This window comes from Muscardinus avellanarius, assembly GCF_963383645.1.
Source record: "Muscardinus avellanarius genome assembly, chromosome: 7".
NCBI lineage: Eukaryota > Metazoa > Chordata > Mammalia > Rodentia > Gliridae > Muscardinus > Muscardinus avellanarius.
This window is the reverse complement of record NC_137793.1, coordinates 86,426,669-86,442,145: the sequence shown is the minus strand read 5'-3', so window position 1 is coordinate 86,442,145 and position 15,477 is coordinate 86,426,669. Positions and strand designations below refer to the sequence as shown.

General features: G+C 43.9%; 1 protein-coding gene across 2 annotated transcripts; it reads left to right on the top strand.

The window, feature by feature from the left end:
• Positions 1-2,032: 2,032 nt before the first annotated feature.
• Positions 2,033-10,666, top strand: SNRPE (small nuclear ribonucleoprotein polypeptide E; the record flags this gene model as incomplete). 2 transcript variants are annotated; one of them, XM_080699079.1, is made up of 5 exons in its annotated part: positions 2,033-2,068; positions 2,747-2,773; positions 4,744-4,806; positions 6,028-6,106; positions 10,611-10,666. In XM_080699079.1, 5 exons carry the CDS (start codon positions 2,033-2,035, stop codon positions 10,664-10,666), a joined length of 261 nt encoding a protein of 86 aa, XP_080555205.1. The 2 variants fall into 2 exon arrangements, with proteins under 2 accessions (XP_080555205.1, XP_080555204.1); XM_080699078.1 differs by having other exon boundaries at positions 2,033-2,086.
• Positions 10,667-15,477: the final 4,811 nt, after the last annotated feature.

Sequence of the window (15,477 nt, the reverse complement as noted above, 5' to 3'; positions counted from 1 at the left end):
ACAGCTATCCAGTTCTCCAAAGCCAAGCTTATCAGTGTCTCAGGATTTCTTCCAGAGAGATATTAGGCCCATAGCAGCAAATACACTTTCATCCAGTATGATGTATAAAACACATGGCATTCTGCATCTTGCTTTACTTATGGAAAATTCCAAATGAGAGTATTGTAATGAACTCTATGTAGTCTGGCAGTGTTAATGATTGAAGTCACGGCAATCCTTTCGCATCTATACTCACACCAACTCTTTCCCCCTATTCTGGCCCCTGGGGCAGAGGCCAGGCTGAGGCTAGAAAGGAGCTTGTGTGCAGTCAGGGTGGGGCTCGCTCGTAGGAGTGACTCCTTGAAATCTGCTAAGGCCTTAATCTTGCTTCATCTGAGATCCAGTCCTGCTTGTTTCACTGATTACTCTGAAGTCAATCTTAAACATGGCATCGCCTGCTTTTTTTTTACTCTTAGTGATATTAGATATTTCTTATCAGGACACACAAGAAGATATACATAAAAGTGTCTTCAATCTTAATTATAGTTGCACAGAATTATATTCTATAACTATGTAATAACTGGTGAACATTTAGGTTGAATATTCCTGTGCTTTTTTTTTTTTAGGTGGTGCAAGGGATTAAACTGAGGGGGTTTCTACTTCTGAGCTACACCCTCAGCCCTATTTTATTTTTATTTTGAAACAGGGTCTCACTAAGTTGCTGAGAGCCTCACTAGGTTGCTGAAGTTGGTTTTGAACCAGGATCCTGTCTGAGCTTCCCAAGTACTGGATTACAGCAGTACTTAATAAGCCACTCCCAGCTTATTAAATTATTAAAATTATTAAATGTGTGTGTGTGTGTGTGTGTGTGTGTGTGTGTGTGTATTAAACTTAGGGGCATTCTACCTCCAAGCTACAAACTAGCCCTATTTTTTATTATTTTTATTCTTTTATTTAGTTATTTATTTATTTTTGGTGGTACTAGAGTTCCTGGAAACCCTTCTACCTCTGGGCTACACTCCCAGACCTATTTTTATATTTTTTTGGAAACGGTCTCTTAAGCCAGAGAGGCTGACTTCAAACCAGTGTGATCCTCCTGTCTCAGCCTCCCAAGCGCGGGGATTACAAGCGTGCGCCACCACGCCCGGCTTATTCTGTATTTTAAAAGAGGGTCTCCGTTGCAGAAGGTCTCACTAAGTAGCTGAGGCTGACAGCGAACCTACCAAACGCCACTACTGGAGCTAACTCCGAGGTATACTCCCAGCCCTGTTTTCTAGTTTTATTTTGAAATGAATCTCGGTAGGTTAGGCCCTCAGCCCTATTATGTTCTTTTATGATCTCAATAAATCTTAGAGAGTCTCACTAAATGGTTGGCCTCCTCCCTCCATCCCTACTTTTAATTAATTATTGTAGTACTGTGGTACTGGGGGTTGAATCCAGGGGTATTCTACCTACCTCTGAGCTCCATCCCCAGTCTGAAGTTTTTACTGTTTATGACATCCTTCCGCCTCCCCCACTCCCTGGCCTATGGTACTGGGGATTGAACGCAGGTTCAACCACCTAGGGCATTCTACCTCTGAGCTCCATCCTCAGGGTCTCAGTTGAGGAGGGTCTCACTAAGTAGCTGAGGCTGGCCACGAACCTGCGATCTTCCTGTCTCAGCCTCCCAAATACTGGGATTACAAGAGTACGCTGCCACGCCTGGCTTGGATATTGCTTCTTAAAGTACACTGAGAAACACGGAGAAACCCGAGCAGCAGCGCCAGGCCTCGCTTCTCCCAGGCCGCCATTTACCGGGCCCCCTGTGTTTCTTCCCATCTCCCTGCAGGTGGCGCTATAGGACCGGCCCAGGTTCCAGCACGTACTCACCCCAGTTTGGCCTCCTCCGGATGCTATGAAGCACAGAGAAAAGCTGCTCCGCGGCTAGAGAGGCACTTCCCAGGCGCCTCCCAGGTCGCCGCAGGATCACCACACTTCCGCTTCCGGTTCTCAGTTCCGGAAGTTGCTTTCGGAGGTAACGTGCTGGTTCGTGCGGCCTTTGTGAGATCCCACCATGGCGTACCGGGGCCAGGGCCAAAAGGTGCAGAAGGTGATGGTGCAGCCCATCGTATCCTATGCAGCTTGTCAAGACTAGGAGTTTCGGGCCGGAAAACGGCGCGAAGGCGCGGGCGGGAGCAGGCTCGGAAGGAGTGCGGGCCTCCCATGAGCCTCCGGGGCCACGGAGACGGGAGAAAGCGCGGGTAGTTGAAGACTGGGTCATAGGTGGGAGACCGGCCTCGGCCGACCCTGCTGTGGGCGTGCAGGAGGCGAGGGGAGAAAGCGGGAGTTAACGGCATGTAGGGGAGGAGGATGTAGCCGCTAGGAAATCCCAGAAGAAAGGGGAAGGGGAAGGAGTTCAGGGGCCCCTGAGCGAATTCCTGGTTGGGTACTCTTGATTGTGTAGGCATCGCCCCTCACCTTTAGAAAGCAAAGGTGAAGCCGGGCGTGGTGGTACGTGCCTGTGATCGCAGTACTTGGGAGGCTGAGACTGGAGAATTGCAGGTTCAAGGACAGCCTCAGTAAGATTCAACCTAGCGAGACCCAGTTTAAGAACGAAAAATGAAAAGGGCTCGGGGTGTAGCTCAGGTAGAATGCTCCTAGGTTCAATCCCCACTATCGTGCAAAAAAAAAAAAAAAAAAGCCAAGGTGAGATGAGGAATGGGTAGGTCCTCGGTTTCAGGGAGCAGAGGCTGCTATTTGAGTGCTTTTTCCCTAATAACTGGTGCAGAATCTCATCTTCAGATACTTGCAAAATGTACGTAAGTTATTTGTTGCTAATTGTTTTGTAACTACCGTGTAAAGAAAAGTTGATTTGATTTGGCTATTAGCACCGATTTTCCTGATCGTTGTGTTCTAGAGTTAAATGAAATCCGGAGATTGGAGGGACAATTGAGGGGCAGGGTTAGAGGAAAAGCTCCAATGTAATAAGAGGGTAAATATTTATGCCAACTTTCCAAACATGCAAAAGATTGTGTCCTAATGACTTTTGAAAGACCAAAATGGCTAACTTAGCAGTATATATTGGCAGACACAACAGTGGTATTTGGGCATTGGCACTTTTGTTGTTAGTGTTTACAGTTAGGACATCGGGAACTTCCTGGCTTCTATTCTCTAGGATGAGAAATTGAAAGAAAAACCCAGTGACCTTAAGCCAGGTCTTAAGGTGCTTTGGAAAAATTTTAATGTAGAAAAGATACTTAAAAGGGGGGGGGGGCTGGGCATGTTGATATATGCTTGTGATCCCAGTCCTTGGGAGGCTGAGACAAGAAGAGGATTGCAGGTTCTCAGCCAGCTTCAGCAACTTAGGTCTTCAGCAATTTAGTGAAATGCTGTTTCAAAATTAAAAACCAAAAAGGGCTGGAGATGTAGCTTGTATTTAGACTGTCCCAGGTTCAATCCCCAGTACCACAAAAAAGGGGAGTAGATTCAGTGGAGTTAATGGCAGCTGCTTTTTTGTGGGAGGGGGGACTTAGCAGCCTGAAAAGCAGCGTGAAACAACACAACTGAAAAATAGCCAGGCATGTTAGTGTATGCTTGTAATCCTAGTACTTGAGACCGAGATTGGAGGATCGTAGGTTTAAGTCCACCCTCAGCAACTTGGTGAGACCCTGACTCAAAATATAAAATAGGGCCATGTGCATTGATGCAAACCTATTATCTCAGTACTTGGGAGACTGAGACAGGAAGATAGCTTTAAGGCCAACCTCGGCAACTTAGCAAGACACTCTTTGAAATGTTTTTTAAAAGGTCCAGGGCGTGGTGGTACACATTTGTAATACCAGTTTTTGAGAGACTGAGACAGGAGGATGGCAGGTTAATGGTCTACCTCAGCTACATGGTAAGGCCCTTCATAACATAGACCCTGTTTCAAAATAAAGAATTTTTAAAAATAGGGCTGGGGGTGTGGCTTAAAGGTAGAATGCCCCTGGGTTCAATCTTCTATACCAAAAAAAAAAAAAAAAAAATTATTTTGTGATACTGGGGATTGAACCCAGAGGGATTCTACCTCCTAGCGACACCCCTAGTTGTATTGTTGTGTGTGTGTGTGTGTGTGTGTGTGTGTGTGTGTGTGTTACTGGAGATGGAACCCAGGGGGATTCTACCTCCAAGCTACACCCCCATCCCTTTTTTTATTTATTTTGAAACAGGGCCTCACTAAGTAGCTGAGGCTGTCCTCGAACTACAATCCTTCTGTCTCAGCCTCCCAAGTGCTGGGATTACAAGTGTGCATCACCATGCCCAGCTTAACTGTCTCCAATTTTTGTTTTGTTTTTATTTTTTGTGGTACTGGGGATGACACCCAGGGGCATTCTACCTCCGAGCTATACCCCTAGCTCAATTTTTTATTCTTTATTTTGAAACAGGGTCTCACTAAGTAGCTGAGGCTGGCTGCGAACCTGCAATCCTCCTGTCTCAGTCTCCCAGATTCTGGGATTACAAGCATGCGCCACTGCACTTGGCTTACTGTCTCCAATTTTAACTCCAAGTATTGAGACTGGAAGCAGTAAGAAATAGATTAGCTTGAGCAATCTCAGTGTAGTATTTATAAATGAAAATGTTTTTAGCAAGTAAGTCTTGGTTACCAATTCTTAGATACGAGCTAATTATTTAAAATTCTTGGTTAACATTCATTAAAAATCTTCTTAGAAGTCATTTATCTGTTGTTTGATCAAAGTGATGTGGGGTTTGTTTGCTTTTTAAACATTACTGTCTTGATTTTTTCAGAGATCCCGGATTCAGGTGTGGCTCTATGAACAAGTGAATATGCGGATAGAAGGCTGTATTATTGTGAGTATTCAGGCTGCTTTTCTCAGAGCAGTTTGTTAATAGAAAAGTATTTCACAGAAAATGACCGGCCAGAGCATTATACAAAGGAACCTAACTCAAGAGAAACTTCAGGTCCTATTTAGCCTTTTCTCCTTGTTGTTAAGAGGTTGGATAATTCAAAAGAGAGAATATAAACTTTAACAAGTAATTTAAATAATAGTATTGAGGAGGATGACAAAAACCGATTAGAGAAAGGTGAAGGTCAGTGGGATATTTTCATTCCAGCCATGTGTGAATAGAGTTGGTGGGGCTAGTTAATACCAAGGTAGCGGGGGCCCTAGGCAATTTTTAAAATTTTGATTGTGCTGGGGATCAAACCCAGGTCTGTATTCATGCTACATCTTTTCTCGACTACTGACCTATATGCCCAACTCCAGTAATGTTATAAAGTAAAATAGAATGAGCCAGCCCAGTGCACCTGTGATCCCAGTTCTAGGGAGGATGAGACAGGAGGGTTGCAACTTTGAGACCAACAGATGGTACCTTAGCGAGACTTGCTTCAAAAAAGCCTGGGGATGTAGCTCAGAGGTGCAATGACCCTGGGTTCATTCTCCAGTAGCACACACACACACAAAGATAGAAGAAAAATGTAGCTGGAAGTATTAGGTATTTTGAAATTCTGTTTAGATAGCAGAAATGTCATCAGTAGCCTCCCTTTCCTCCTTTACCAGTTGGAAAGTAGACGTGATCGTTAGTGGGGAATGTGGAGAGAGCAATGGCGGTAGAAAGTAATATATATGTACACATGCTCTATTTTGAGCAGGTTATAAGACAGGGAGAATGGTTTTTAGGCATATCTAATAAAATCCAGTCCAGAACATTGAGGAAGTAATTTGGACCACTGACTCCCTTTCTTTGTGGGTTTTTTTTGTTTTGTTTTGTTTTGGTGGTATTGGGGTTCCTGGAAACCCTTCTACCTCCGGGCTACACTCCCAGACACCTATTTTTTATGTTTTTATTTGGAAACGCGATCCTCCTGTCTCCACCTTCCAAGCCCACCACGCCCGGCCTCCTTTCTTTGTTATTTAAAGAGATTTCAGGTGCTTCTGTTGAAAGATCAATGGAGAAAATGAATGTCTATAAAGTTAATTGTCATTTTGGTATCTAGATAGACAATATTCTTTTGAATGATTTGGATATGATTTTACTTGAAAATGACTGTCAATTGGCTTATTTCTCTAGGGTTTTGATGAGTACATGAACCTCGTATTAGATGATGCAGAAGAGATTCATTCTAAAACCAAGTCAAGAAAACAGCTTGGTAAGAATATAGTTGGGTTACGGAATTCTAGAAGTCTTTATTTCACAGAATTGAGTGACGTACAACTCAACTCGTGTAAATTTAGTTCGCACTTGAGAAGTTATTTTTGGAGAGAGTCTACTTTTTTTGGTAGTGGGAATTGAGCATTTTGAAGCAGGATCTCACTAGGTTGGTAAGAGTCTCATTAGTTGCTGAGGACCTGCGACCCTCCTGTCTCAGCTTCCCAAGTACTGGGATTACAAGCATGCACCACCATGCTTGGTGTAGAGTATATTTTTTAAATCATCCTCTGCCACTTAATTTCTGCTTCTCTTTCCCTCCAGACATCTCTTATCAAGGGCACCAAAGACTAATGTTGTTAAGTCTGGTGGTCACTGTAACTGTTCATTTTTACTGTGAACAGCATAGTGCATTCCCCCTGCTCCCCATTTAAAACACTTTGATTCCTTGGCTCTGTGACACCATTCTCTGGTTTTCTTTTCTTTTCTCTCCCTTCCCCTTGGTACTGGGATTGAGCATAGGGACAGTCTACACCTGAGCTACATCTCTATTCCTTTTTACTTTCTTGTTTTGAAACAGGGTGTTGCTAGGTTGCTGAGAATCTCACTGAGTTGCTAAGGCTGATCTTGAACCTGTGATCCACCTGTCTCAAGCCTCCTAAATATTGGGAGTACAGGTGTGCAGCACCATGGCTGGCTCTTGGTTTTCATTTTTCATCTGTAATTATTCTTTTTCAGACTTTGGTATGTTCATTTTTGAGACCCAGCCGTTAGGTGTTTGAGTGGCTGGAAGGCCTGGTTCTCTGTCATTCAGTATTTTCTAGAGACTCAAGACCACAGCATCAGTTGCCATCTGTATATTGACTTCCAAATATGTCTGTAGCACAGACCCCTCCTCTGAGCATATACATTTTACCTGAAGGTTTCAAAGGCTTTTCAAAGTCAGCATATCACAAATCAGATTTACTTTCCACTTAAGACACTTTGTGGGGGAGGCAGTGTACTTAGGGTTGAACCCATGGGCATTTTACCTCTGAACTACACTCTCAGACCTTTTTATTTTTACTTATTTATTTATTTATTTTTTGATGGTACTGGGGGTGGAACCCAGAGGCTTTTCTACCTCCGGGTTATACTCCCAGACCTTTTTTATATTTTATTTTGAAACAGGGTCTCACTAAGCTGCTGAAAGCCTCACTACGTAGCTGAAGCTGGCTTCGAACCTGTGTGATCCTCCTATCTCAGCCTCCCAAGCGCGGGGATTGCAAGCGTGCGCCACCACGCCCGACGTAGACCTTTTTATTTTTTAAGACAAAGGTCTTGCTAAGTTGCCAAGGCTGGTCTTGAACCCATGATCTTCCCGTTTCAACGTCCCAGGTACTACCACCATGCCCTTGCTCCCACTTATATACTATTTAGGACTATTTTGGTGTTTTCTGCCTTACTAAATGGTCCCAAGTTCAGTTTGGCTGACTGGTTGATTCTCTGCAGCTGTCTCATCCCTTCTAGGTTTTCCAGGCTTCAGTCATCTGTGTGTGTGTTGGGGGGGGGGGGGGGATATACTGGTGATGGAGCCCAGTGTGTGTGTATGTGATACTGGTGATGGAGCCGTGTGTGTGTGTGTGTGTGTGTGTGTGTGTGTGTGTTGTGTGTGAGAGAGGAGGAGATTATATATATACTGGTGATGGAGCCCAGAGGCATTCTACCTTCAAGATACACTTCTAGCCCTATTTTTTTATTATTTATTTTGTTTTTATATTTGGAAACAGGGTCTTGCTAGGTTACTGAAAACCTCACTACCTTGTTGTGGTTGTCCTGGAACCTGCAATTCTCCTGTCTCAGCCTTCAATCATCTTTTATTTTATTTATTTATTTATTTTTTTGTGGTGTGAGATTGAATCCAGGGGCCTTCTACCCCTGGTCTACACCCCCAGCCTTAGTTTTTATTCTTTATTTTTAAACACGGTCTCACTGAGTTGCAAAGGGCCTCACTAAGTAGCTGAGGCTGTGAACCGCGATACTCCTGTCTCAGTCTCCCAAATGCTGGGATTGTAAGCATGTGCCACCACGCCTGACATCAGTCTTTTTTTTTTTTTTTTTTTTTTTGCTGTGCTAGGGATGGAACCCAGAGGCATTCTACTCCGAGCTACACCCTCAGCCCGTTTTTTAAATTCTTTGTTTTGAAACCAGGTCTCACTGAGTTGCAAAGGGCCTCACTCAGTAGCTGAGGCTGTCCGCAAACCGCGATTCTCCTGTTTCAGCCTCCTAAATGCTGGGATTACAAGTGTGCGCCACCACGCCTGGCCATCAGTCATCTTTTAAAAACACTCATCTGACGTTGTCATCCCTTGGTTGAAAATTTTCATTGACTTTCTATTGCTATGTTGATAAAACATATCTTCCCTGTATTCTGCAAGGTCCTTTGTGATTTGTCCTGATCTTCCTCTCTTCATCTTGTATCATACTCTGCCTCATTTTCTGAGCTCTAGCATCTGGTCTTTTAGTTCCTTGAACATTTGTCTATCACAGTCCCCCTACACACACACATATACATTCTACTTGGGATTGAAAGTAGGGCCTTACAGATGCTAGGCAATTGGTCAACCACCACTGAGCTACATTCCAGCCCCCTCAGATCAAATGGCACCTTGACTAAGAAGCCTAAGGTTTTATTTGGTTCTGCTTGGGGTGGGTGGAAAGAGGGTATTTTGGGTAGTCTGAATCTGATGCTTATTCCATCAGAGCAGAGGCTCCATAGTGCATAAGCCATACCATTTTTGTTCCCTAACATGCTGGTATTATTAGCAAGGGTGTGTGTGTGTTTACTGAGGATTGAACCCAAGGGCTTAGCCGGGCATGGTGGTGCATGTTTGTAATCCCAGCATTCAGGAGGCTGAGACCGGAGGATCGTGGTTCTAGGACGGCCTCAGCTACTTAGTGAGGCCCTTTGCAACTCAGTGAGACACTGTTTCAAAATAAAGAATAAAAAATAGGGCTTGGGGTGTAGCTTGGAGGTAGAATCCCCTTAAGTTCCATCCCCAGTACTGCAAAGAAAGAAAGAATGGGGGGGGGGAGGGAGGAAGGTTGGATGGATAAGAAATATTGGGTTATGGTCTACAGGTTGACTTTTTTTTGTACCAGGGATTGAACACAGGGGCATTTACTTACTTGTTTCTGATAAGGTGAAGATTGAGCCTAGGGGCATAGTACCTCTGAGCTATAGCCCCAGCCGTGTTTGCAGTACTGGAGATGGAACCCAGGGGCATTCTACCTCCTGGCAACACTTCCCCTCAGCCCTATTTTTTATTTTTTATTTTGAAACAGGGTCTCACTGAGTTGCAGAGGGTCTCACTAAGTAGCTGAGGCTGTCCGCGAACCGCAGTCCTCCTGTCTCAGCCTCCCAGATGTTGAGATTACAATTATGCGTCCCCCCGGTTTTTGTTTTGTTTGTTTTTGTTTTTTAAAATATTGGAGATGGAACCCAGGGGCATTCTACCTCAGAGCTACACCCTATCCCTATTTTTTATTCTTTATTTTGAAACAGGGTTTCACTGAGTTGCAGAGGGTCTCACTAAGTAGCTGAGGCTGTCCATGGGAACTGCAGTCCTCCTGTCTCAGCCTCCCAAATGCTGGGATTACAAGTGTGTGCTGTCATGTCCAGCTTGCCTGGCATTCTTTTACCTTTTGTTTTGGAACAGGGTCTTGCTAGGTTCCTGAGAGTCTTGGTGTTTGCTGAGGCTGGTCTTAAGTCTTATATCTTCCTGTCTCAGCCTCTCAAGTTCTAGAATTACAGATGTGTGCTCACACCCCATTTGATGATACTATTTTTATAAAGTAACACCTACCTTCATTAGATTATTATTGAAAAAGCCTTTTAATATATGGGCACTTGAAGCTAGGTGTTGTGGCTCATGCCTGTAATCCCAGCATTTGAGGCTGAGACCGGAGGATCGCAGTGTGCAGGCAGCCTCAGCTACTTAGTGAGGCTTTTTGCAACTCAGTGAAACCCTGCTTCAAAATAAAGAATAAAAAATAAATAGGGCGGGGGGTGTATTTTGGAGGTAGAATGCCCCTGGGTTCCATCCCCAGTACCACCACCAAAAAAAATAGGGAGGAAGGGACACTTGAAAACATTCACATACCCTTACAAGAGAGAAAGCGTTTTGAAAATATTACTCCAAATCAAGGATATAAAATTCTGAGGCTGAGGCAGAGCCAGGCGTAGTGCACGCTTGTAATCCCAGCATTCGGGAGGCTGAGACCGGAGGATTGCTGTTCGCGGACAGCCTCAGCTACTTAGTGAGGCCCTCTGCAACTCAGTGAGACCTGGTTTCAAAATAAAGAATAAAAAATAGGGTGGGGGGGAGTAGCTCGGAGATCGAACGCCCCTGGGTTCAACCCCCAGACCCGCAAAAAAAATATATATAAATAAATAAAATTCTGAGGCAAAAGATAATTAAATGTCTGAGTGTGTAACTACTAATAGCTTTTTGTTTTTGTTGCAGGTCGGATCATGTTAAAAGGAGATAACATCACTCTGCTACAAAGTGTCTCCAACTAGAGATGATCAATGAAGTGAGAAATTGTAGAGAAAGCAGCCCTCTTTTTTTTTTTTTTTTTTTTTTTTTTGGTGTCCTTTGCTGAGCGTATGGTTCTAAAACATTTGTTCATATAATTACTCTTATGTTATTACCAGATAACAATAAATGCTGTAGGATTGTTTTTATTAAAAATTGATATCATTTCTTTTTATTCAGTGGTTAAAAAAAACCTTCTACACAGTGGCATTATTAGCTGTAAGTATTTATTTTAAGGTTTTTAAGTGTTAGTTGTTGCCCTGGGCTATTGCTTTTCTCAAAACATGGACCTATTCATTCCTGAGGCAGCGTAGGAATTCTGCCTGCTTGATGGGTAATTTACCAATATTAGGTGGCTGAGAAAAGGGTACTGTATTGCACTATTATTGTCTTCATCAGTTCTAATTCTTGGGGTTGGAAGTATAGCTCAGTGGTAAAGTGCTTGCCTAACATATTCAAGGCCCTGTGATCAATCCCCAGCACAGCAAGAAAACAAATTTTTTTTAACGGGTCTGGGGGTGAAACCCAGAGGCATTCAATCTCTGAGCTACACCCCCTGCTCTATTTTTTATTCTTTATTTTGAAATGGTCTCACTGAGTTGCGGAGTGCCTCACTAAGTAGCTGAGACTGTCCACAAACCGCAATCCTTCAGTCTCAGCCTCCCGAATGCTGGGATTACAAGCGTGCACCACCACTCCGGGCTTGTTCTTTATTTTGAAATAGGGTCTCAGTAAGTTGCAGAGAGTCTCACTAAGTCGCTGAAGCTGTCACTTGAACTGCTATCCTCCAGTCTCAGCCTCCTGAATGCTGGGATTACAAGCGTGCACCACCATGCCTGGCTTAAGAAAACAAAATTTTAATTCTGGGTGTTTGAACACTATAGTATCCAACTAAAATACATTCAGGACTTTTTTTTTTAAGTTTGTGGTATGGTACTGGGGATTGAACCTGGGGGCATTCTACCTCAGAGCTACACCCCAAACCTATATGTATGTGTATGTATGTATGTATATATATATACTTAAATTTAATATATTAAAATTTAAATTTAATTAAATTTTATATATATTTAAATTTTGAAACAGTATCACTAGGTTGATTAGAATCTCACTACTTGCTGAGGCTGTCCTACTATATTAGCCTCCCAAGTACTAAGATTACGGCATGCACCACCATACCTGGCTTTTGTGGGGGGATGGGTAATGGGGACTGGGGGTTAAACTCAGTCTACCTTTGAGCTATACTCCCAGCCCTATTTTATGTTTTAGAGTCTCAATTAGTTGCAGAGGGCCTCACTGAATTATTGAGGCTGGTCACAAGTCTGTGGTTCTCCTGTCTCAGTCTCTCCCAAGTACTGGGCTTATATGTGTGCATCGAGTCCAGCTCAGTTTAGGACATTTTATTATTTATTTATTTTTATTATTTATTTATTTTTTGCAGGTCTAGGGATGGAGCCCAGAGGCATTCGACCTCTGAGCTATAGCCCCTGCCCTATTTTTTATTCTATATTTTGAAACCGGGTCTCACTGAGTTGCAGAGGGCCTCACTAAGTAGCTGAGGCTGTCCACGAACTGCGATCCTCTGGTCTCAGCCTCCCAATTACAAGCGTGCGCCACCACGCCCGGCTCCTCAGCTGAGGACATTTTAATGGCTCCATTATTTGCTTAGCATGACTACCAAGACACTGGAGTCCTTGGTGATTGTATCACTAAGATAAGAATGTGAGGAGTATTTGGGTATACAGAAAGATTAAGATGCCTTTTAAGCACATTAAAAATAAGCTCTTATAAGACTTAACAGGCTGAGTGTGTTGGTGCACACTTGTATTCCTGTTACTTGGGAGGCTGAGACAAGAGATTGGCAGGTTCGCAGCCAGCGTCAACTACTTAGTGAGGCCCTTAGCAACTTAGTGAGATCCTGTTTCAAAATAAGGAATAGCCAGGCATGGTGGCGCACACTTACGGTCCCCATGCTTGGGAGGCAGAGACAGGAGGATTGCACCGGTTCGAAGCCAGCCTCTCTGGCTTAAGAGACCCTGTTTCCAAATTTAAAAAATATAAAAATAGGTCTGGGAGTGTAGCCCGGAGGAAGAAGGGTTTCTAGGAACCCAGTACCACCAACAAAAGAATGAATGAATGAAAAATAGGGCTGGGCTTGTAGCTCAGAGGCAGAATGGTTCAATCCCCAGTACTGAAAAAAAAAAAAAAGAGAGAGACTTGAAAGACTGGGATTGGGCCGGGCGTGGTGGCACACGCTTGTAATCCCCGTGCTTGGGAGGCGGAGACAGGAGGATCCTGCAGGTTTGAAGCCAGCCATGCTGGCTTAAGAGACCCTGTTTCAAAAAAAAAAAAAAAAAAAAAAGTCTGGGAGTGTAGCCCGGAGGTAGAAGGGCTTCCAGGAACCCCAGTACCACAACAACAACAAAAACAAAAAAGACTGGGATTGGTAGTTTGAAAAGGACTACAGATGGTAAATTACTAGGCATATTAATTTATTGAAGAAGCATAGCCATCTTTTGGGTTTTCCCTCAGTGATTATGTATAATCTAATTCTTATGTGGCCAGCCATCCCCTCTCCTAGTAACTCAGGGTGGTAGAATTCTGCCCAGTGGTTGTTGAGCTTCTACTGTTTTCTTGGCACAAACGAGTAAATATAGTGCAGCAGATAGCTTCAGTGCCATGTCCCAAGTGGTATATTTATTCATTTATTTGGTGCTGGGGATTGAACCCAGAGACATTCTACCTCGAAGCTACACCCCAGCTCTATTTTTTTTTTTTTTTTATTGAAACGGGTTCTCACTAAGTTGCAGAGAGCCTCACTAAGTAGATGAGGCTGGCCATGAACCCCCTACAATCCTCCTTTATCAGCCTCCCAAGTACTGGGATTACAGTTATAAGCATGCAGCACCACGCCTGGCTCCAAATGGTATTTATTATTTATTTTGGTACAAGGGATTGAACCCAGAGGCATTTCTACCTCCAAGCTACACCCCCCTCCTCTGGGGCCCAATTTTATTATTTGGAAACAGGGTCTCCCTACATTGCTAAAAGCCTTGTTAAGTGCTCAAGGCTGGCTTTGAACCACGATCCTCCTTTCTCAGCCTCCCAAGTATTGGGATTGCAAGCATGTGCCACCATGCCCAGCTTGAACCTGGCTTTCTGTATTTATTTTTGTGGGGATTTATTTTACTGAGGATGAAACTCAGAGGCATTCCATCTCTGGGCTGTATCTCAGCCCTGCTTTTGTTTTTTTGGAAACAGTCTAGGTAGGTGATGAGACTCACTACTTTGTGAGGCTGTCCTTCAACCTGTGATCCTTCTGTCACAGCCTCCCAAGTACTGCGATTATAAGTATGTACCACCGTGCCTGGCTCCCAAGTGCTATTTAAATTTGATCTTTTCTCAGGTTTTTTTTTTTTCTTTTCTTTTCTTTTGGTGGTACTGGGGATGGAACCCAGGGGCCTTCTACCTCTGAAGTACACTCCCAAACCTATTTTATAGTGTGTGTGTGTGTGTGTGTGTGTGTGTGTGTGTGTTTTGTGGTACTGGGGGTGGAACCCAGAGGCTTTCTACCTCCGGGCTATACTCCCAGATCTTATTTTATATTTTATTTGGAAACAGGGTCTCACTAAGTTGCTGAGAGCCTCACTAAGTAGCTGAGGCTGGCTTCGAACCCGTGCGCTCCTCCTGTCTCAGCCTCCCAAGCACTGGGATTACAAGTGTGCGCCACCACGCCCAGCTTCAGGTTTGTTTTGTTTTTGAGACTGGGTCTTTATTGCTCAGACTGGCCTCTAAAAGCCTTCCTGCCTTAGCCCCAAGTGGCTGGTATTACAGGTACACACTGTCATGCCCCCAGCTTTAAATTTAATTTTGAAAGGTGAATAAAAGCAAGCCGTTCATGGTGCACGCTTGCAATCCCAACATTTGGGAGGCTGAGACAGGAGGACCATGGTTCGCAGACAGCCTCAGCTACTTGGTGAGGCCCTTTGCAAATCAGTGAGATCCGGTTTCAAAATAATTTTAAAAATAGAGCTGGGGGGGTTAGATAGTCTCTCTTTTTTGTTGTTGTGCTGGGGTTCCAACCCAGGGTTGCACATATGGCTAAGCAAGTGGCCTGCCAACAAGCTACACCTCTGGCCCCAAGGTTTATCTTAAAGTTTGTTAAAGGAAGCCAGGTGTACTGTAATCTTAAGTACTGTAATCCCAGTACTTAAGAGGCTGACACAGGAGGGTCACAGGTTTGCAACCAACCTCAGCTACTTAGGCCCTCCACAATAAGTGAGACCGTGTTTCAAAATAAGGAATAAAAAATCAATCCCAGGCACAGTGGCACGTTTGTAATCCCAGCATTCAGGAGGCAGATTTTGGAGGATAGCCTCAACTACTTAGGCCCTTTGCAACTCAATGAGACCCTATTTCAAAAACAAAAAGACTAGAGCTGGGCGTGGTGGCGCACCCTTGTAATCCCAGTGCTTGGGAGGCTGAGACAGGAGGATCACACAGGTTCAAAGCCAGTCTCAGCTACTTAGTGAAACCCTGTTTCCAAATAAAATATTTAAAAAATAGGTCTGAGAGTATAGGCTGGAGGTAGAAAAGCTCCTGGGTTCCACCCCCCAGAACCACCAAAAAAATAAAATAAAAGGACTAAAAAATAGGGCTGAGGGTGTAGCTCAGAGGTACAATGCCCCTGGGTTCCATCCCTGATATCACATACACACACACACACACACACACAAATAATCATTCTGGAGGTATATCTGGGAGGTAAAATGGCCCTGGGTTCAATCCCTAGCAC